We start from the raw sequence: 22,052 nt of genomic DNA, 5'->3' as shown, positions 1-22,052 counted from the left end.
TCGGCTTCCATCCAGTTACAAACTATACATGTGGTCTGCATGGGGCAAACATCACCCTCTAAAGGTCAACTGATTGTCAAAACCAGCTCAGTATGTGAAAGCATGCTGTGTACACATCAAAATGTGTGAATGAGGAAAAACACATAATACTAAGTTTTTACTAAAGCTGTTTTTTTTTTTTTTTGGGGGGGGGGGGGGGGGGGGGGGGGGGGGGGGGGGGTGGAGGGTATCTCCGTCCCAAACATCAATGGGAAGACTTGCTATAGTGTGTTTGTTGTGCTGTCATCTGCCTTTATTTATTGATGCTTATGAGTATTTGGATGTAGCTCAGTCATTCTGCTGCTTCATTTCTGTTCAGTCTATAAATTTGTTTTAGGATTTGAAAAATCCCTTTTTGTTTTTGAGCCATCTTTGCATGCATACATGACACACATTTTAGAACATTGTGCTTTGGAAAATGCTATTATGTATAGTATTTTTAGACCACTGGAGAAAGGCCCCAGCTTTCCCCAGCCCTCCACATCCCCCGTGACCCTGAAAAGATAAGGGGGTATAGAAAACTGATAACTGGATGTTTTAAAACATAATTTTATTTTACTTTTGTTGTTTTGCTGTTTTTTAAACCTTCATCTGCTTTGTCAATGTGTTTGGACTATGATATTTCTGTTTCCTAAATTTTCAAATTTTCAAAATCATTCTTACGAATTTGTGGCTTTTTGTAAATCACCATATGCGCCGTCTTGTATAGCTTGCAGTGTCTTGGGCCTTATTTTCAGATTTTTCTTTTAATGAATTGTTGGGAAATATCTTTGAAATGGCTGGGTGTTACGTGAAATAAGATTTCCATGCTTCAATTTGCTACTGTACTTTGTTTCTCTTGTGATTACTACATTGATGGTAGATGGTAAAGGGTTTTGGGGCACTCTGTTACTTTGTAACTTCAAGCAGCAGATGTAGGAATTATTTTTAAATAGCTGTAATAGTAGTACACCTAAATGTCTGAGATACTGAATTTTGGGTGTTCTTTACCTGTAAGCAATAATCACTAATCATCACTTTCTGAGATGACTAGCAAGGAATATTGCACTTGTGCTTGACTTGTTCTAAAAAGAACAAGTCAGGGGATGGATACAAAAAAGAATCTCTAAGGCACTGAACATCCTCTGGAGTTATCTTGTCCAGAGTGCCCCAAAACCCTTTACCATCTACCATCAATGTAGTCATTGATGGTAGTGAGCTACATTGCATCCACAGCTCACCTAGGGCAGGCTGCTGTGCATCTTGCCACTGGTGGCAAGACTCCTTGCCACAAGCAGGCAAGGTCTTTCATCCAAGGACAAAACTCCAAAAAAAATCAGAAAAAAAAGGTTTTTAAAAAGAACAAGTCAGGGGATGGATACAAAAAAGAATCTCTAAGGGACTGAACATCCTCTGGAGTTAAATTCATCATCAAGAAATGGAAGAAATACAGTATGACACGTGTGTAAAACTGAATGGATCATGTTGTCTTCACAAACTGAGTGAGTGTGCAAGAAGGAGACCAGTGAGCAAGGCCACCAGAACACTTCTGACTTCTAGAAGGAGCTAAGATGGTTGGTTGGAGAGAGTCTGCATGCAACAAATGTTGTCTTTATGGGAGAGTGGGAATGAAAGACTTGACTAGAGTTTGCCAAAAGGGACTTGGGAAACTCATTGGTCAAGTGGAAGAAAGATGTTTTGGTCTGGTGAGACCAATTAAGCCACTCGACAAGATACTATGTTTGGTGAACAACCAGCAAACACGCCACCTTCCCCATTGTGACACATGGCGGTATCATGTTGTGGGGAGGCTTTTCTGAAAAAGGTAGAAGATGAAATAAATTAATCAGAATAAAATCCTGGATGGAAATTTGTTTCCATCTGCAAGAAAAGTATGACTTCAGGGAGCATTTATGTTCCAGCAAAACACTGAACCAAAACCATCCGGCTAAAGCTACACAGAAATGGTTTGGAGACTACAAGGCGGATGTTTTGAAGTGGCCAAGTCAAAGTTCAGACTGGAATTCGACAGACGATTTGTATAGGGCGTAAGAAGGGCTGTTCACAGCTGATCTCCATGCAACCTGACAGAGCTGGAATGGATTTTCAAGAAAGAAAGTAGTAAAACTGCAGGGTCCAGGTGTGAAAACCCAATTGGGACCTGTCTACACAGATGCCATATTGTGAATGCAGCCAAAAGCCTGTCTACTAAATAATGGCTTGAAGGGGATGAATATTAATATCGTGATTGATTTGCAAAAACAATAAAAATGTAAAGCATCCAAGTGGGGGAGTATTTTTATAGGCACTGGACATTGGGTTTCTGAATTTGCTGATACATACTGTATTGAAGTTTCCCAAGTAAAGGGTACAATGTTGTATTACAGTTTAGGTTTTGAGCTAACCTCCTTAAGACCACTTTGGTTGTCTGGTTTTATCTAGTCACGTACACGACACAAAAAGAGCACATGTGTTCTCAGAGCAAATGACCCACTTGCAGCCCACCTTGGGATCATTAGAGACCCACATGGGCACCATTTTATGAGTCAGAACAACAGCTCATCACTCACTCATGAGAGACCCTCGTGGGACTGTTTGCCAGGTGGGCATCGCACACGGCTTCGGTTCAGGATATTATTTTTGTCATGCAGACTAATGAGCACCTGGTAAGTTAATTGTGGAGACAGCACATCTGATTAACAGCTTTACATATACTTAAAGGTATTTACAAACCAGCCAAACAACTAGAGTGGCTTCCGCCGAATAAATTGCTGCGCCCCATTCTTAAGCTCGAAATATTTCCCACCTGGAAGTCATGTGGGTGTCCTTCTTGCATCTACCTAATCGCTGTTTGGGAGCAAGCATTTCCTCTAATAGATCACAAAGTCAAAGTGACATTGGGTGCAGATACGGTAAGAATGTGATTGTGTGTGTGCGTGTCTCAGAGGGGGTCCCTGAATAAGGGGGTTGGGCAGAGTCCAAACCTGACAATACAATCACCCTTCAGTACTCCCTTATGGGCAGTCTTCAAGGAGCCTGGGTTTCATCAGGTTTTGTATTTCAGACCTATTGATTATCTGCACTGAGGGGACTCTGTGACAAAGCCTCAGCAGGACTTCTCCATCAGTAATGAGTAGGCTAACCTCTTCACAAATACACACACATAGTCACACACACATGCTCTTCCGTGTTATTGGTTGCCAGGTTATGAAACAGAGACGTGGGGATATGGTCCCTGGGAAAAGCTTTAAAATCTTGAGCTGACATTGTTTTTGATTATTTTTATGCCGCATATGCAGTCACCTGTGAAATGGCAAAAACATCAACGTGTACAACCTTTCCCTTTTGTTAATCTTTTCGTCATTTGAAGCTGACTGACTCAACTTCACTGACCAGGCTCCTCTCTTCTGAATACATGTTTATCTCGGTGACCTTTAATCAACAGTGATCAAGGCAGGGACATGCTGGAGAACTGTAATTTCACCTGTAATGACCAAAGAGAGTTTTTAATAAGTAAATAAACAATACTGTGTGTTATCTACGGAGATCTTGATTAATATGCGCTGACTTTAATTTCCCCTTTCTGTGATATCAGTAACAGACATAAATGTGTTACTCAAGGAGAAGGTGAAGATGGATCGAGGGCTCCATCTAGTGGCCGTGGGAAGCACGATGTTCCATGTTGGCCGTCGTAAAAATAACACCACGTGGACACAACGCTTTACGGCAAATTGTGAGTATGGCTTCTCAGCTGATCTGTAGCGAAACTCAAAGCAGGTGAATAAAATTGTTATTCATTCAGAAATAATTACTATGCTCCTCCAGGTACTAAATATCCCCCAATTCTTGTCCTTTTAGGGTGAGCTCAGTGCTAAACAGAGACGTAAAGCAGTTTGGGAAAAAGTTCATGTTCGACTGTAATGAAGAAACCTGCTGGAACTCAGACCAGGTAAGAAAATAAAGTGACAGCTTTGTTCCAAGTTCATGTTATTATTGTTTTTATTATTATTATTATTTTTTTTTACAGTAAACAGTGTTGCATCGTGAAGAAATAAAGCTGATTTAGACATCTAGTCCAGTGAAGATGACTTGAGTTAGAAACCAAGAGTGAGAAAGAATGAGGATTTAAGTGACTTTGTACCTCTTGTTTTGTGTAATATTGGGGTTTTGATAGTCCAAAAGAAGAAGAAAAAAAAAAATATCCAGGGAGTGGTTACTGTGTTAACAAAAACCCCTGGCAAATGTCAGAGTAACCTTCAGATGGTTAAGTCAGAACCTGATGTACACAACATTAAGAAAAAGGTTTGGAGGTGGTATAATGGTCTGGGGACACTTTTCTCTGCACTCTTTAATCCCCGTAGCATGCCGACTTTGACCCTAAAGCCTGGTTACTCTGTTTTTGTTTGTCTGATCGCTCAACTTTCTCCTTCTTCTTCGGTTGTGCAAAAAGTGAGTGTAGCAGCCAAAGATGGTTAGTTTGACTCAGTCCTCATATTTTCTATCATTTGGGATTTTTTTTCTCTAACATTTCTTCTTCTTGAAAGTCAGACTTGAATAGAAAAGATAAAAAGCTGAGACCATGTTGGCCTAATATTGATAAGGATGCTTTTTTTTAAATAAGCGAGACATTAAATGATACCGTTTGCCTCAACACAGTTAGCTTTATTGAGTTAAGAATTACATTCAAAATAAGTATGTGCACCAAGCACAGAATTACAAAACATTCATTAGAATTAGCATTCTGTTGGGCATTTAGGAAACTAATTGACCAGATTTTTTGCAGATAAGTTTCTCTAGCTTTCTAAAGGTGCAACTGCAGCATAACTTATTAATAGATCCTAAACCTTTTAAAGTTGACAACAGTGATTGTCGGCAAAAATAATTATTTCAGCTGAACATTCCTGCATGTAAATGTTCTTTTACTTAATCAGAACTGAAGATATCAGAATTTCTTAAATTTGAATTTTGTTGAATACGTATTTACTTGAAATGATTATAAACAATTAGGGTTTTGTTCCAATGTGCAGCATATTTTCTAGACTTCCAGGGGTTCAGAAAATAGAAAACTGCATTTTTTTATGACATATTGTACTGTCCACGTCACAGTGTGGCTCAATCGTTGTCTTCTCTTTGTCAGGGGGACTGTCAGTGGGTGCTGCTGGAGTTTCCTCGATCGGTAAAAGTCTCCGTGGTGAAACTCCAATTCCAGGGCGGCTTTTCGGCTAAAACATGCAGATTAGAAGGTAAACGCTGCAGTTTCTTGAAAGAAGTATTTGCCATTCTAACTTTAGAGTTTCCTGTAGCAAGCGCGACAAGATGATGCAAACTATATTTGTTTGTGCTTTCTGCAGGTTGCTGCAAAGACGGAGACTTCACAGAGTTGAGCCAGTTTTACCCAGAGGACAATAACTGTCTTCAGATATCCTCACTCAAATGTTTACATTAGGACTACTGTCATGCATGTTGCATGTTCACAAGACATGCCTGCAGGTGCTTCTCATTAAATTAAACATTAGGGAAAAGCTTAATATTGCCACTAAAGTCATTTTTTGTCAAAAGTGTTGTTTTTTTGTTGTTTTTTTGCCTAATTCATATTTTGGCAATTAAAAGGCAGCGATATATTTTCTTTCTGCCAAAATCACTTTTGGCAAAAAAAATTACTTTTATTAAGGCGACAATACATTGTTAATATTTTACTTCAAAACGTGAAACTTGTATGTTCACTACTACTTGTCTAAAAGATTTTTGTACTCATTAATCTTTGTGTGATGAATTTATATGGTTGGATTTTCACTTTTCCAGCTGAAAAACATTTATTGAGAAGCACCTGCACGTTAAGATGACTTGATGAAATGAAAATATTAGTAACGGCTTAAAGTCATTTTGAAGTGCCATTTAAAAATAAAAAAAAATCAGAACAAAAACATTTGCATTAATTACCTAATATTTTTTTCTTGTATCCAGCAGTTAATATAAAACAGAAAATGAAACAGTTTTACGCATTTGCTCTTCTTACAGAAATGTAACTTCAAAGAACAGCACGCTTCCTGTTGCTGTTCTGTTCGGCTCATAATAGTTATTGGACAATATTTTTCTGACCATGTTGTTCAGTATCGCCACCCGTATTTTGTTCTTAACTCCACACCCACAGCTTTCCCATACAGGAGGCCCCCACCGTGGACAAAGTAAAAATACTGTTTGAGAACAGCACCGACTTTTTTGGGAGAATCATTGTTTATTCCTTGGACCTTTTGGGGGAAAAAACCTCATGAGCATTTTTTTTTTCATGCTCTCATGAGAGAGGAAATAACCCGTGGCCAAAGTAAAGGGTGGTGTGGTGACACTTGGAAAACATGTCATCTGTAATGCCACCTTGTGAACTGATGCAAACGTGGCCTTTTTTGGTATTGCTGCGTTCAGACGTCTGTGTGGAAGTTTCACTTCACGTCAGTGAAACAGGAAAATGCACACATTGGACACGTTGATGGCCATAGTGATGTGAAAAGTTTGCTGCGTTTAGAAATGTATATTGTGCCTTTTGAATTACACGACCGCTTTATCGAAAAATAGCATTTTATTAAGGCTTTTTTTTCCCCAATTCCATTCAAAACAATTCTACAGAACAATTGACGTTTCATTCATTCTTTCAAAATAACTTTTACATAAACTGTCAAAAAAAACAACTGTTTTTTTGGGGGGGTTTTTTAAACTGTAAGTGCATAAATAAATCCATTTTACATTTCTATCTTCTGTTGTGTTTTGTCGATGTGACGGATGTTTTTACCCTCTAAATGTTGCATTGATGTGAGCAAAGCGTCTTCTGCCTAATGTTTCTACGGGTTTATTTGACGTCATGTTGGCTTGTAGAGTTTCAGGATGTGGTCCTCCAACACTTTCTGAACTAGAAGAGAAAGGGAGGAAAAAAAATTGTTTGTTTTTTTACAGATAATTTATGACAAAAACTTTTAAAAATGGTTTAAATTGATACTTGTAATTATTGCCTTGCAAAAGTATTCATATTCCATTAACTTTTACACATTTTGGTTAATTACAACTATAATCTTTAATTTCTTTATTTGGGATTTTATGCAAAAAAGAAAAGAAAACTAAGCAAAAATAGTAATTCATGGTACATGGATTCATGGTGTTCCTTTTTTTTCTTTTTACCACAAATCTGAAAGTGTGATTTTAATATTTATTCAAGACGTTTTAACTTGCCATGCCTGAATAAAATTTTGTGCAACAGATAACCAGAAGTGGGTAAATAGTTTTGAGTGTATTTTAATCTCAGTGTAACTACAGCTGCACTTTGAAGGCCTTTGATGTTTTGGGGTTTTTTTTCTTTTAAAGAACATTTGTGAACTGAGCAGTCATGTAGAACAACAAGGCCATGAATAAATTTGTTGGGTGGTTTGAAATCGGGTTACGTCAAATAATAAGCCACTAAAAGCTAATGGCAGAACAATCTGATTAAAGATTTTAACTTGTTAACTTGCATTCAAAATGATTTTTTTTTCTATCACATAAAATTCTAATAAATTACATTGCAGTTTGTGGTTTTAACATGACAAAATGAGAGCAAATGTAACTCCTTGGAACAATCTAATACATACGTTTTTTGTGTCCAAGTGCAACAGCTAAGGCCATTGGACTGTAGCCAGAGTCTGACTCTATGGTCATATCTGCTCCTTTCCCTGTAAGAGATTACCATTGTTAGAATAAACCTGCTTTAATCGAGTGTTACTACTATTATTATATATATTCTTTTATTTTGTAAAAAAAAGACATGCAATGTACCAAGTAGAGCTTCTACACATTTGATGTGGTTCCCTCGTACAGCATAAAGAAGAGGAGTTCCACCATTCTGGGAATAAAAAAAAAAAGCAGTGGTTATATTTTAACATATAACTTGTTCTGCTGATATATATTCAGCATGTGTGAAGGAAATGTCTAAAGTCCCAGCTGTACCCAGTCGTAGGTGTTAATGTCCACTCCATGTCTGAGGAGAGACTCGACGATGTCCACGTAGCCGCCAGAGCTGGCCAGAGTCAGGGCGCTCTCTCGCTCCCTTGCAATTGTATTGGGATCCGCACCCTTTAAAATATATTTCTATGAAATTTTTATTTCATTGAAAATGACACTTAAGAGTTTCTATGTAATGCATGTCTTGTTTTTTTCTCCTAACCTTTTCCAAGAGAAAGTCCACCATAGCTTTTTCTCCAAATGCAGCCGCCCACATGAGGGGCGTAAAACCCCGATCATCCTGCGTGGTGAGCACTGAGCCGTCTGCAAGATAAAAACACAAAACACTCGGGATTGTAGAATCAAGTACTTTTCAAAACAACAGGAAGGGATTTTTCTTACCTTTACTTAGATGTGCAGCCACTTGCAAAACGTCACCCTGAGCTGCCAGCTGATGTATGGACAGAGCTGTTGGGAGGTTAAAAAATAACTGATGCAAATAATCCAGAAACGATGATGAAACACCTACTGTTTTGACCAGAGGTTTACACGCATTCATGGGGGTAATAAAAGTCATCTCCATTTTGGGCTTTTAACTATTGACAACTTTTTATCTTGTTTTATTTTTATTTTTTCTGGATGGACTGATATGACAAACAACTTCAAAGAGCTAGTAAAACACTGTTCATTTGAATTTATTGCAGATTTTGTCTAATACATAAAATCATCATGACCAATGTTTGGATAAATGTTTCTTAGCCATAAATACCCCTACGGAATACTTTTTGTAGCTATCAGCAGGCTTCCGGCTGAATATATGACCACTTGTTTGGGTGAACCAACACATTTAAATGAACTTTTAAATTCAAGCATAATTTTAAGCATAGTCCATGAATTTATCAATTATGGTTGAGGACGGCACTGAAATACGTAATGGCGTAATTGTTAAGGTGTTGAAGGATTTGAGCTGCCAGCTCTCCATCATGGTGGACATGGTGATCTTTGGTTTGAGAACCATATTTTGGCAACTCCAAATGGACTTCTTGTCAATGTGGAAAACAGCTCAAATAGTTCCCTCTGGATCTGCACCATTTCAGTTCATGGCCCTGTTAACTACTGTCACTGTGGACAGTGGCACTGGTGCTCCAACATATTCCAGGTTATATTAAGCTTATGGAAAACATACTATAAATTATAGGTGTTCTACTCAATTATTGTTTTTTTAAACACTGCCAATGTGTGGACGGCTAGGATGCACCATCAAAAGTCCCAAATAAATATGGACTTTTGTGCCTGCAAATAGTCTCCTGGTTTTTGAAACTGCACGTTTCTAAGTGCATTTACTTACAGTCTAATGTTGCTGGACGTACTGTTACTTCATTCCCACGCTGCTTGTTGGTCAAAGTAGTGGAGTGTTTAAAGATGTCATCCTCCTCCACATCCATCTCTAGAGTACCAATCAGAGAAAACACATCCATGTTAGTGGACATAGACAGAGGGGATATTTTATTTACAGTCCATCCAATCTAAGACTACCATAATCAGATGACATGGAATACTCTGGTAGTGTAAAGTGGGAAGAATGTGAGCACCTGTGGAAGATATAATACCGTTTGGATTTCCACGTGTTGAACTGGAAGAATGTTCAGCAGCATTAGGCTGCTGAATGTGATGGCCATTTGTAACCTCTTCATCATCTCTGCTCTCCATCATAACTACAGAAAACAATTTGACAGTAGATTATGCGTCTGCACAAACAAGTGAGAGTCAACAAAAAAGAGTTTGTAAAACCTGCGGGGGGAAATTCCTTACCTCATCCAGCCACATTCACAGACCCACTTCCTTTTGGGAAAACAGAAAGTGTAAAATTTCCGCTCGAACACCGGATCGTTTCGGTTTCCGAACAGTTTGGAAAGTACACTTCTCACGTTGTTCGGTTGTTTTGCTAGTTAGAGACAATGTTAAGGGAGCAGACGAGATGAAATATCGTTTGAATCAGCAGTCCGTTTCGGGTATCAAAGCATCTCTGACTACATTCGCTGAGGAAAAACGTTTGTTGGAGTCAGTGTTTCTGTCCGGAATCTCGTCGTGTTGCACAGATGGACAATAATACGGAAGCAGGAATCAGCTGACGCCGTTCTTCGCGCTGTTGTGATTCTGAGAGGAGATACAAGCTTTTGTCATGGACGACCAAGAGATGCAGCTGAAAGTGAGGAGAGGTAAACAGCAGCAAAACAAATCCGTACATGACTTTTTATTGTAACCATACATTAACGTTACAGCGCTTAGAAATGGTTGCTTAAGCTAGCGGCCACGCTAAGTCTTACATATAATACCGTTAAGTGTTTGTTTCGCTATTGTTATGTTTCATGGCACGAATCACACATTTAATGCTGTGTCCTGGCTTGTTTGACTCCACAGTGAGTGACAAATTCACGGAGAGTATGTATGTCCTGGCTAACGAGCCATCAGTGGCTCTGTACAGGCTGCAGGAGCACGTCAGGAGGTCCCTGCCTGAGCTGGTGCAGCACAAGGTAAGCCTCCTTCAGCTTACAGCTGTCTGCAGCATTAAAAAAAGAAAAAAACTAAATCGTCCAGCAACACATTGTAATTTGAGTGAACAATCATCTTTAGACTATCCAGTTATGAGTCTGAAACTTAGTTACAAACAAATATTGGCTCCTGATCTGCCTAACGCACTAAATGTTGTGCTTTTTAGCTATGAATGCATTGGATAGTTTAACTCATCCTTATTTAATTTATTGATCCAGTGTAAGATGCTGACCTCCCCTAGTTATTCATATCGATGTTAGAATAATTATAGTTTTATTATTGCTTACATTTATATATTGTTTAGATTGTAAGACATATTTAAGACACAGGCTGTCACTCCAACTTTCTTCTTTAAAGTTATTTTAAAGTCGTTCAAATACTTTAAACTATGGGAATTGTTGAACAGAACAATTGCGGGGGGGAGTTGTTGTTATGTAAAACCAAGCTTTGCTTACCATATACACTAAGCATACTGAGCTGTGTTACCAGCCAGCAGCAGATGATGAATCAAACAGTTCACTTGGTGTTTTGGAGAAGCTTGTTTTTATTTGAATTATGCCATCATTGTGTTTATTGCTGCACATTAGCAACAAGGATGTGTGAATTTATTTTTTTCAAAGTTAAGATATATATTTTTTAAAAGTCATTTAAAATGCCTCTAAATAATATATTGTATTTTAGGGAATTCTGATCAAATTTGTCAAAGTTCTGCTTAATAAACTTGCCATCTTTTCCCCATTGTCTCAATCTAATACTCAGTGGTCTAAAATAACTTGAGTTCAAAATTAAGTGAATCACAGCTTATTTAAAGGAACACACAAACAAAAAGTATCTTTTTTTTTCACAAAACCTTTTTTTTTTGCTGTTGAAATAATTTTTTCCGAGAAGCATGCTACGTGATGTCTTTTAATCAAGTTGCACTGTTAACTCTGTATTTTGATCAACTCTATGTTGACATTTGTTTCTTTCTTTGTTCCTTTTTTTCACAGACAGACATGCAGAGCTGGGAGGAACAGAGTCAGGGAGCCATCTACTCGGTAGAGTATGCATGCAGGTGAGAAGCTTCACAACGTTTGAATTAAGCCGAACCCCATCCGACAAAGTTAATTCTGTGTGTGTTTTGCAGTGCCGTGAAAAGTATGACAAACAGCAGTGTGTATTTCAAGAACATTGACACCCTTCTTCGACAAACCATCACCATGAAGGAGCAGATTAGTAACTTTAATGGACGCAGGTACAAACATTTTGTAAATATGTGTATAAATGTAACCCGTAGAAAGTTTATATCCCCATCTATAAGCCCTAGTACTGTATGTACCTTATTGAAGTACCTTAAGCAATTCTAAACAGCCTTAGAGTAATTTTGAAGGGTACACTGGATAACTTTTTTATATATAAAAATAAAAGTATACGGTATTCCATTTGCTGTGTTAAATTTGAACAAAACATTTTAAATGAGATACTAGAAACATGGAAGCATTACTAATAATCCTTGATGTCTCTAAAACACAGTGGTGGTAGAGTAAAAAAATATAATATCTCATGGACAGCTGAACCTTGAGCCTTATTAGGAAAATATATAACACATTGATCCAGAACACAGTACCAAAGGAGACCTATAGAAAACCAAAATAATCAAATTGTTGTTTTGATCTAGTCAAAGTTCAGACCAGCACTTGAATGAAATGCTGTGGTGTTATCTTAAGAGCTGTGTTTGTCCCCTACCTAAATTTCACAAGGGCACAGCTGTGTATGACATGTGCTTCAAAATAAACATTGGCTTGTTTCAGTTGACTTTACTCCATTCTTACATTAACGTTTTTAAAATAAAATAAAAAAATGAGTACAAATGACCTTTCATTTGTAGCAAAATCCTTTTGTCTGCCAACTGTTGGTTAGAAAGAATATTGTCAGGTTGCCATTATTTATTACTTTTTTTGTATTTTGTAAGTTCAGGTGTCCTTTATCACTTCAAACTTTTGAACTCACCTTGTATGTCTCTGAAGACGGCTTTCACACAGTTCTTTCCACAGACCATAAATAGTGAATACCTGTGTTTACATGCAGTGCAATATTTAAGACTATTGACCTTGGTCTCCAAATTCAGAACTAACATTTTTACCAGAATCGACAGTCAGAACTGAGTAAGTCTAGCTCACATCACCTCTACCCTTACAATGAATAAATTGTACCTACATTCTTGAAATTATCAAGCAACATTAGGGTTTTTTAAATTCAAATTATACTGTGGCCAAAGTAAGTTACCATATTTTTCAAAGTGAGTAAGAACTGTGTTTTCCCCAAAAAATAATAAAATAAATAAAAACATAAATAATTCAAAATAATGCCAAAAATTGCTCCTAATGTGAGACTGAAATTAAGCAGCAGGTTTGTACAATAGAAGCAATCATGTATATTTTCATTATATTTGGACACATTATTATTTGATTGAAATGTTAGCAAATATTGAAAAAATAATATAAACAATAAAAACTGAATGCAAGATTTCATAACATGCACTGTATTTTAAAAATTGCAATTTATTTATTTGTTTAATGAATAAAACAAGATAAATTTTTGCTCGCCACCTCCTGTTGACACAATTTATTTCCTAGGGATGAAAAAGTGGGATGTTGTACTTTTTCACACGGCTCCTTGGTGTATGTTGAGATTTTTTTTTCTCTCTGTAAAATGTGAATTTCTCTGAGCTGAAATGGCTGTAAAAAGCCATTGAAACGTTTGTATCAAAGTTTGCATCCCATGTAAGTTTGGGCTTTGAGTGTCCATCTTTATACAAATGATTTTACCTTATTTGTCCAGATTTCCTAATAAGGTAAACAAATTGACAGTTACATGACTTTGTGGTTTCATTTTTTAATTTGCATCATATTACCTTTTTTTTTTTTTTGCTGTTATTTTAATTTATGCGTATTTTGAACCACTTTTCAGTTTTCTTGTTTGTTTTTCTGTTTATTTCATTGCTCATTTTCTCCCATCAACACCTGCATGCAGACAAAATGATGTGACCGCATCTCCTGCTCCCTCCGTACCTGCTCCACAAAACTCACCTGCTTCCTCATGAACATTGGACACGTGTCCAAGGTTAGTAGTTCTTCTAGATATACCTAGAAGATATGTTTTAAGTAAACAAGTACTTTCTTTCTACAGTTTATTTAAGGTTCTACATGAAATATTTTTGAACACGTCAAGAAATGCAATCGCTCCACGCACACAATTCCGACATAAAACACTTTATAAAGTGAAATAATGTATTTACAGTATTATGATAAAGTTTGCAGATGTGCCAGCTCAATATCCAGTTGGTGTATTATAGCTCATTTTGTTGGACTGGTCAACAACATCAAGGTTTTAAAGTTGTTCCTATAATTTAAATTCCACTGTGTACTGCTGATCAGCTGAATTAATATTTCCCATAATATTTTCCATCACTTCAGAGAAAGACAAATACGGCTCTTTGGAATCACTTCAGTTAAATTTCTACATGAAAAAACACTACCAGTTATGGTTTGAAATTGAATACAGTGCCACAATAAGTAGTGGTCAATCTATGAGCAGCATGACATTTAAGCTGCAGGCTGGCTACTCGAGCATATTGTCAGAGTAATTATCAGCTTGTTATTCATCTATAAAATGCAAAAGAGGAAAACATTACAAATTATGCCCAATTTTTTTAAAAACATTCTGTATTTGACAACTACTGAATAATGTTAGAAATTTGTTTGATTCCTGAGGAGGATCTCAGGAATCAAACTTATTGATTTGCAGCCCATTTGGGGTCGTGATCCCTGCTTTAGAACTGCTGGTATTTCTAACATCTATGGCTGTAATTATGTTGCATCTAGTGGCTTTTTTGTTTTATAGAAAAGCAATTTGATCATGTAATACATTGTTGTTTCAATTTGTGGTGTAAATTACACAGTCCTGTAAAACCAGGGGTAGTTTTCGTTAAGGTTATCATACTGTCAGCATCCAACACTAGTCAATACCTGTGTTATTCAGATTGGTGGATCATGTTTAAAGTTGACTGTATACCTGAAACTTGGCCATTTTGAATGCAGCCAGACAAGATAAACTTGCCATCTGTACACTGAAGAAACAAAGAGCTTTCCCTCTGCGGTGGGGGTTCACTTGCTCCACAAACTTCCAGTCAGATATCAGTTCTCTAATTCCTCATTCCTCTGAAAAGAATGTCAGCTCACACAAGCGTTGAGTCTTTTGCTGAAATCCCTGATTTGCGTGCTAAAACGCTCCTCATCTCGTTGTTGACTCCATTCCAGGGTTTCACCTGGGCCTGTAGTAAGCCAGATTCAGTAGACAAGGTCCGGTGCATTCGAGGGCAGCTCTCTTCTGCGCTGTATCCATCTTTATCGCTAGAGTGGCTCTGAGAGCCTTCGGTGGGGGAGTACTGCTGCTGATAATGCTCCCTCTGCCTGACGTTGCCACACGTTGGGTAAGAGATCGGATGCTGCATATGATGAGACTGGCTGCGGTGAATACGCAGTTTGTCCACTCCGACTCTTAGCTCACAGGGCCGTGAGATGGGCACGCTGCTGCTTCCGTGGTCGTTTTGATAGAGGGTGTCAGCTAGGTCGCTTTTGTAGTGCTTGGCGCTTCGGGAAGCTTTGACCAGGGAGTGTATCACCGCCACCAGCAGGATCAGGATCCCAGAGGAGAGTATGCAGGCGCTGGCGATGCCCGTTTCCATCTCGAATATCAGGAGCATGAAAATGGACATTGCTGCCGAGAAAGAAGAGAAGGTCGTGGAAAACTTGATTTACCTGTGCAGGCAGTATTTTAATGCACTATCGGCAAACAATATTAGTCATTAGAGACCCAGATAACTGCAAACCAAACACATACTGAACGCTGCTTGTCTCATTGATATCCTGTTTGCCTCCAGGAAACGGACCATAGACCCAGGAATGTTGAAGGAAGGGGCAGAAAGGCACAACTCTGGGATGTAAAGAGACCTCCTGAGTTGGCCTCCACAACCATTTGACTGTGGCTGAAGTGGGGTCAAGGGGAGACGACCAACCATCACAATGAAGTGACCCCCCTTCCACCCTTCTGCTAAAGTAACTCGCCACTCTGTGGAGCGGGGTGCACCAGCACTGCCAGGTTCAGCATTAGAAACACTTAAGTCATGGCTGCTCAAAGAATGCATTGTTCTCTGAAACTGGACGGCTGGATTAGAGGAAAAGCAGCAGCGCTGGTATGCCTCTGCTGCTGAAAACACAACTAACACAACATTGCTGTGGAAGCTTTTTGTGGATTTTTAGCTACAGAGAGGTGTCTATGAAGTGCTTTAGTAGTAAATAGTGATTAAGAAAAAATGTGAAAATGTACTGTTTTGTTTTCTGTCTGTCGTTCCTACCTGCCAAATAGACAGACACCCCCAGGCAGAATAGTCCAATCGCCACATGTCGTACAGCTCTGCTATCCAGAAGGAACCAGTCTGCTCTGTTGAAAGAGACCCCATGTCAGCACCTACAGTATGTTTGCACTTTCGCGTTGATGCTTCACTTTTGAAATCAATGTATTGGTTAATAAAAATAGAACAATATCTTTGTGTTTGTTTTCCCAGAAAAGTTTGTTTTGTCAATCGAAAATCGTGGGATTACTGGGTATTTGGGTTTATTTGATATGCATATTGTGACACTAGTTATTATTTCCCCTTTTTCTGGAATGCCCCCTTATGTCAGCAGGGAGGTCCCAGGCTTTGGTGTTGAATTAGTATACCGACGTGGGAAAGGGCCAGCGCGAGGCCGTGTGCTGGGTGCATAATAAGAGGAAGGCCATTGTTTAGATAGGATTCATAAGAGTTGTGGGGGGTGTTGACCAAAGGCATTGCAGTCCTTTGCTCTCTGACACATAAGCTAGCCCCATTTTTTTATATATATATACTTCTGAAACCATGTTTTCTTTACACAAAACCTAATAGTTAAATTTAGTATCCAGGACAAGGCTGTGGTTAGTAGCATTAACAACGAAAGAAGATTGTGTGGGCACGAGGAGAAACACATGCAAACAGCTTTTTTTTCATTTTTTTTTTCAACGGTAGCAACAGTGTTTTGAACAGAAAAGAGGAACCAATGTAGGATGTGAAGCAGAAATACTTTCTTTTCTTAAAATTAAGATAAGTGATGAATTCCAAGGACTTGCCCTGCTTAGGACATTATTTTCATTTATTCTCAAGAAGTACGAAAGCCATGAGAAAACCTAAGTAATGATACCTGTGAAACACATAAAAATGTGTTTGTTTAATTTATGTACTAAACTAACAAAACAATATTGATTTAAAAATAATATATCGACTTTTGGAGGAGCTGCATTTATTACAAAAAGATTCACCTAGGCTAGAATGTCAGACTTATCCGAGCTTGTGTTAACTTCACTAGAACCTTCAGGGAATGTTCCCCAAAGTTTTGACCAGGTATAAACCTCAAATTGCTGTCAGGAAATGTTGGCCATAGGTTAATGATATGATCTTCTGATAACCTTTAGTAAATGTTGCCTAAAGGCATAACTTTCTAAACACACAAAAGAAAGAACCATTGATTGAATGTTCTCTTAAGGATTTCTACAATTCACAGGTAACATTTTGGAGGCTACGCTAGCATACCAGACCGTACCAAGCAAATACTAACCTTACTAGAACCCAAAGGGGAAAAAAGAAGAGTCCTATTGAAAAAACATTCAGACAATTCCCTCTTAAATGATATTCTAACCTTCAGGAAACCTTTAGAGAATGTTTCTGAAAGGTTAGTTTCAACATTGTCAGCGAACGTTTGTGGTAAAGGGGAATAATGTTGGAGGTTCCTTATATGTTATCTACAACTTTTATGTTGAGGAACGCTATGGGAACATTCCCGAAATGTTATCTGTTATCTGTGTTTATTTATGAAATGATCTTTAAAGAATCCTCAGACAACGTTCACAACATTTACAGTTTAATCTCGGAGAACATTCTTTTTGGAACTGAATGGAAAATTAAAGAACAAGCTGGGCTAGCATTCAAGACCTTTTCAAGCAAAAACTACCCTTACTGACCCTAAATGAATTATGTTTTCATAAGATTATAACAAGTGACCCTCACAGAAAATTCAGAAAAAGTTACTGATTTTCCATACTGATACACACTGACACATAAAGTTTCTGAACTTGCACAGAATATAATAATCTACAACTTTCAAAATGTAACATTGGAGAACCTACAAGTTAGATTCTTAGCGTTATCTTCAACTTTTGTAGGATTTTCTGAGTACTCTGCTGGTTCCCCAAATTTTATCTACAGCTTCCACAACCTCAGGGTGTATCTGCATGTCTCATTATTTAGAGGAACATCTATTTTTAGAAACATTTAGAGAACCTTTAGGGAATGTTACCTGAAGTGTTACTACAACTTTCCTAATGTAATCTTAAGATAACATGTGGAGGACAGAATTACAGAAGGTTCTAATATCAACCTTTCTGAGAGCTACTTAAGTTCCCAGAAGATTCAGCAACTTTTAATACAGAATTGTAAGTATTTTTTTTTTTTTTTACATTTCCACCTTAAAACACTTTAAAAGGAAAGTTTTTCGTTTTAAAAAAAAACAGCCAGTAAGGTTAAAATGGTGTATTTTTCATCAATAATGTTGGAGGCTTTTGTAAGTTTTACAGCCTGATAAACAAGGCAGTCTGCTTGCCAAAACTGAACAATTTTACTTCTCAGCGACAAAAAAGTGAAACATAAATCTGTCCCATTTTGAAAGCAGTTCCAATACCCCTCAACAGGTTGAATTAATATTCTAATTAGCTTCAAATTATGGTTTAAATCTGCGTCACAACTGGCTGCTCCTTGAACCAGCTGCTTCAGCTGCAGCAGGCCAAATACCTCTCGGTGTCCTGCTCCCCTCTGCAGACCTCCGTGGAAAAGTAGCTGTGGAGGAGACTGACGACCACGGAGCTCAAGTTAAGGGTGAGGGACAGCGCTGAGAGCACCGTGGAGACGGGCAGCAGTACTGGCCAGACGTGAGCGGGTATGACCGAGGAGGAGGCGACGGTGGTGGACTCCTTCACCGCCGCCTGGTGGGACCGCAGCTGGAATATTAAGATCACCGATAAGACGGTCATGATGGCCGACAGCACTCCCAGGAAGGACAGGACAATTAAAGACCTCTGGCTGTACTTGAGCGTCATGTTTATCCTGAAATTGGCTCCAGAAGGGCGGAAAGAGAAGCTCCCCGTCGTCCAGTGGGACTCCCCAACTCCCTACAGTCCTGCGCCGTGGGCAGGCATTGCAGCGTGTGGAAAATGTTCCCGGAGGTCCTGTCCGGAGGGAAACCTTTTTCTTCCTCGGTATGGATTTCAGCTGAGTGGCAGGGCGCCCCGCTGCTCTGTCTGAGCATGTGATGGGCTTTAAATCCCCCAGATTAAAAAGTTCGCGGCAACAATGGACTTTTTCTCCGGGAACGTCGGAAACAATGGCTTGGCGTGTTCACGGGAGAGCGCGCAGAACACAGTCATCAAACAATGACAGGACTGAGCATAATGTCCTACATACGATATGAGTGGATAAAAAGTGCTTACTCTTTTATTTGTCTTGTGAGAATTACAACTTCAACTGATAGTTATGAGCCCACTACTTTAAAAGCGTTTAGTTATTAAATAAACTAATACTATTCTGAGTAAAGCAGGATTTGCTCTTCTTAAATACATTTATTATCATTATTGTTGACTTAATCTAAATTATTATTTATCGTCAGTTTTCATCCATATTTGTTTTCACTGAAGATGCAATATATAGCACTCTAAATACTTGTTCTCACTCCTGGTAAGTGTTTTATTAATAATAATTTTAAAAAAGCTCTGTTGGAATACAATACATTTTTATCACTGTTATCAGGGCCACAATTATGAGGATGACGGTCCCAGGGGCCCTTTTATAAGAAGCTTTTTATAATTACTATTGCAATCGCATCAACTGTAGTTGTCCATTCTAAAAATGTCCCTTAGGAACTTGGCAAAGTTTCTATAAATGTCTTCCTCCTTAAATAATTGTTCCCTGATTGTTATTACAGTTGACTGTACACAGGCTTGCCGGTTGTGACCATTTTCAACAAGTTGCAGATTGAGGTGTCTAGACAAGATCCACAAAATTAAACCCCCTCACAGTGACGGGCTTAAAACGTCTCTTCTTCTTTGGATATGTTTCTCACCTCTCCCAGCATCCTCCTCGCTGTGCTTCATGTCATGAATGTGCGTTCTCTACAAGCTTCATTCATCACAGTTCTAGATGGTTTAAACTTTTCAAGTTTTGCTTCAACTAAAGTGAGCAAGTTTAGTCCAGAAGCTAATTTTTTTTTTTTCAGCATTTCCAGCTTTAAGATCAACAAAAATTAGTATAAATTAAGCAACATGGTCTCCTGTCTTTCCCAGTGTTAGGAGTGGCCAAGAGAAATGGGCCCCTGTGCCATGTCACATTTCTAAACAAAGAAAACAGTAAGACACGGGTTACGATTGAAAGTTAGTGGACCCTCTGATCAACCTAAAATGTAATGTGTTGCTAACAAATACAATGTATTTTACAAGAATTGTTAGTGCGCCATTAGATGTGATTTCAGAAAAAATGTGTATATGTTTTTTATGTGACACATTTCTTCCCAGCTATCAAACATGCTCACATTAAAGGTTGTGTGTTTACCAATTGATCAATTAAGAAGATGATGCTTCTGTGATAAACAAGAAAGCTTCTTACATATTTTTACAATGTGTAAGAAGAGGGAGATGTTTCATGTTTCCTTTGGTCAGATGTCCTCAACCAAAAGTGGATGCATTTGCTTATTACAGGTCATAAACAACTGTAATAAATATATTTAGGAAAAAGTAATAACCTCACAACTGTAGCGCAAAATCAGGCTTTCAACTCAGCTCGAGTAACTTCAGATTTGTTTATACAGAGTAGGTTTTGCACAGAAAGTATTGTAAGTAATAATCTCTAAAAAAAAAAGAAAAGTTTAACAAAAACATTTCTAAGTCAGTTTCTGTGGATTCCTGAAATCTAGCATTATTTAACTCACTCAAATTACACAACATCAATGCATCTTACTATGCATACTTCTACATCTTGCAAAAATAATCGGCACATAAATGTGTATATGACAAAAGGCTCCAGTCTACTTTAAGATTAGCCTACTTCTTATGCTGTAATATGAACAGCCACCCTCTCCTCGTGAAGTGATTAAAGGATTACTGCTGGTCTTTTCAACAGGACACTACTTTATCTACTGCAGGTAGAATAAAGCATTTAAACTGAGGAGAGACGTAATAAATAACGCGAATGCGTTGGGCATTCTTAGAATTTCTTGTGTTCAAAATGGGACCTTGTTAGCTGTAAGCTACACTGAAGCTTGAAGACTTTGCAGGCAGCTGAGATCTCTCTTGTGGCTTATATTCCCTATTTTGTAAAACATGCTTTTTAATTTTTGATTTTTGTTCGGCCTTTTCGTAAAACCTCTCTCACTTCTGCAGAAAAAGCATGACTTATCAAAGATTAAATTTTTTTTCATAAGACAAACTTTTTTTTTGCCAAATTTTTACAGCAAGTTCTTTACCATTCGCTTTAATCCAACTGAAAGGAATTTTTTTGTAATTTTTTTTACGTGCTCTTCATAAACACAGTGATAAACCACAAGTACCTTGACACACTTAAAGCCTGCGACTTTTGTTACAAAGGCCTGTCTGTTCTGTTACAAGTTGGGGGTTGGTGGGAAGGTAAAGGTGTAACCCTTATTCTGCTGAGATGCAGATAAGGCTGTAGCTATAAAGACGCACAATGTGAAGAATTGCTCTCACACATGTACACTGACCATGCAGGCTATTTCTGAATCCGACAGCTTCACCACATGCTCTAAAAGGGACGCGGCTGATCTTGTCGAAAGCAGAAGTGAGACGTTTCAGGAAAATGAAAAAAAAAAAGAAAAAGATGAGAAGATCTCAAAGGCACCTTTATCTCCGCACGGCTCTTCTCCTTTACTTGATTTATCACTGATTCCAAGTATGGTATGAATATGGTTGTGATTCGATTACCCCGACGGTCCACCGCACTGCTAGAGGTTTCACCGAAAGTCACAAATATATATATATATATATATATATATGTATATATATGTGTGTACAAAATCCCACTTGGAAACATAAAGTTTCCTCTCCACAGCAGGTGATCTGCTTCTTGTATGAATAGAGGGGGACCTGGCATTATTCGTCTACAGACGAATCCTGAAGGTATAGACTGTGGCGGTCTGCAGCGGATGTTGCTAAGTATTGCATCAGATGTACAGTTTGAGACTAAACCCCTCGGGATTTCAAACTGTGTGTGTCTGAACCTGCATTTTTGAGTGTGTCTGTGCCTGCATGCTGTTCGTCTGTGTGAGGCAGTGAGATGGAGCTGTTATCCACACTTACGCAGATTATCTCTGCTAATAATTTGTCGCCCTATTATTTTTAGGAGGACCATT

At 38.2% G+C, this 22,052-nt stretch overlaps 4 protein-coding genes across 8 annotated transcripts; 2 read left to right on the top strand and 2 right to left on the bottom strand.

The window, feature by feature from the left end:
- Positions 1–3,731: 3,731 nt before the first annotated feature.
- Positions 3,732–6,762, top strand: nr2c2ap (nuclear receptor 2C2-associated protein). The gene is made up of 5 exons (XM_028028155.1): positions 3,732–3,795; positions 3,877–3,967; positions 5,156–5,261; positions 5,370–5,437; positions 6,168–6,762. Exons 1-5 carry the CDS (start codon positions 3,758–3,760, stop codon positions 6,288–6,290), a joined length of 426 nt encoding a protein of 141 aa, XP_027883956.1. The 5' UTR covers positions 3,732–3,757; the 3' UTR covers positions 6,291–6,762.
- On the bottom strand, positions 6,719–9,937 carry rfxank (regulatory factor X-associated ankyrin-containing protein). 4 transcript variants are annotated; one of them, XM_028028151.1, is made up of 9 exons: positions 9,793–9,937; positions 9,573–9,695; positions 9,329–9,427; positions 8,383–8,448; positions 8,204–8,304; positions 7,987–8,127; positions 7,816–7,882; positions 7,632–7,712; positions 6,719–6,919 (listed from the first exon to the last, which is right to left on the bottom strand). In XM_028028151.1, the coding sequence occupies exons 2-9, from the start codon at positions 9,691–9,693 to the stop codon at positions 6,870–6,872; spliced, it is 726 nt and encodes a 241-aa protein (XP_027883952.1). In that variant the 5' UTR covers positions 9,694–9,695; positions 9,793–9,937; the 3' UTR covers positions 6,719–6,869. The 4 variants fall into 4 exon arrangements, with proteins under 4 accessions (XP_027883952.1, XP_027883953.1, XP_027883954.1 ...); XM_028028152.1 differs by having other exon boundaries at positions 7,987–8,112; XM_028028153.1 differs by having other exon boundaries at positions 9,591–9,695.
- A 116-nt stretch (positions 9,938–10,053) lies between these two features.
- On the top strand, positions 10,054–16,117 carry borcs8 (BLOC-1 related complex subunit 8). Of its 2 annotated transcripts, XM_028028156.1 has the most exons (6): positions 10,054–10,199; positions 10,402–10,514; positions 11,523–11,587; positions 11,660–11,767; positions 13,546–13,635; positions 15,455–16,117. In XM_028028156.1, exons 1-5 carry the CDS (start codon positions 10,163–10,165, stop codon positions 13,613–13,615), a joined length of 393 nt encoding a protein of 130 aa, XP_027883957.1. In that variant the 5' UTR covers positions 10,054–10,162; the 3' UTR covers positions 13,616–13,635; positions 15,455–16,117. The 2 variants fall into 2 exon arrangements, with proteins under 2 accessions (XP_027883957.1, XP_027883958.1); XM_028028157.1 differs by lacking the exon at positions 13,546–13,635.
- Positions 13,689–20,096, bottom strand: tmem221 (transmembrane protein 221). The gene is made up of 3 exons (XM_028028150.1): positions 18,431–20,096; positions 15,929–16,014; positions 13,689–15,291 (listed from the first exon to the last, which is right to left on the bottom strand). Exons 1-3 carry the CDS (start codon positions 18,733–18,735, stop codon positions 14,750–14,752), a joined length of 933 nt encoding a protein of 310 aa, XP_027883951.1. The 5' UTR covers positions 18,736–20,096; the 3' UTR covers positions 13,689–14,749.
- Positions 20,097–22,052: the final 1,956 nt, after the last annotated feature.

This window comes from Xiphophorus couchianus, chromosome 9 (genome assembly GCF_001444195.1).
Source record: "Xiphophorus couchianus chromosome 9, X_couchianus-1.0, whole genome shotgun sequence".
NCBI lineage: Eukaryota > Metazoa > Chordata > Actinopteri > Cyprinodontiformes > Poeciliidae > Xiphophorus > Xiphophorus couchianus.
This window is presented reverse-complemented; position numbering and strand designations above follow the sequence as displayed.

Coding starts and splice junctions, on each gene's coding strand:
- nr2c2ap (XM_028028155.1), top strand. CDS start 3,758: ATGGCTTCTCAGCTGATCTGTAGCGAAACTCAAAGCAG. Junction 3,968..5,155: donor CCTGCTGGAACTCAGACCAG/GTAAGAAAATAA, acceptor TCTCTTTGTCAG/GGGGACTGTCAGTGGGTGCT. Junction 5,438..6,167: donor AGGACAATAACTGTCTTCAG/ATATCCTCACTC, acceptor CTCCACACCCAC/AGCTTTCCCATACAGGAGGC.
- rfxank (XM_028028151.1), bottom strand. CDS start 9,693: ATGATGGAGAGCAGAGATGATGAAGAGGTTACAAATGGCCATCACATT. Junction 8,305..8,382: donor GGCTGCACATCTAAGTAAAG/GTAAGAAAAATC, acceptor TTTATCTTGCAG/ACGGCTCAGTGCTCACCACG. Junction 8,128..8,203: donor TGGACTTTCTCTTGGAAAAG/GTTAGGAGAAAA, acceptor AAAATTTCATAG/AAATATATTTTAAAGGGTGC.
- borcs8 (XM_028028156.1), top strand. CDS start 10,163: ATGGACGACCAAGAGATGCAGCTGAAAGTGAGGAGAG. Junction 10,515..11,522: donor CTGAGCTGGTGCAGCACAAG/GTAAGCCTCCTT, acceptor TTTTTTTCACAG/ACAGACATGCAGAGCTGGGA. Junction 11,768..13,545: donor AGTAACTTTAATGGACGCAG/GTACAAACATTT, acceptor ACCTGCATGCAG/ACAAAATGATGTGACCGCAT.
- tmem221 (XM_028028150.1), bottom strand. CDS start 18,735: ATGACGCTCAAGTACAGCCAGAGGTCTTTAATTGTCCTGTCCTTCCTG. Junction 16,015..18,430: donor GGGGAGCAGGACACCGAGAG/GTATTTGGCCTG, acceptor CTCTTTCAACAG/AGCAGACTGGTTCCTTCTGG. Junction 15,292..15,928: donor GGTGTCTGTCTATTTGGCAG/GTAGGAACGACA, acceptor CTTTCTCGGCAG/CAATGTCCATTTTCATGCTC.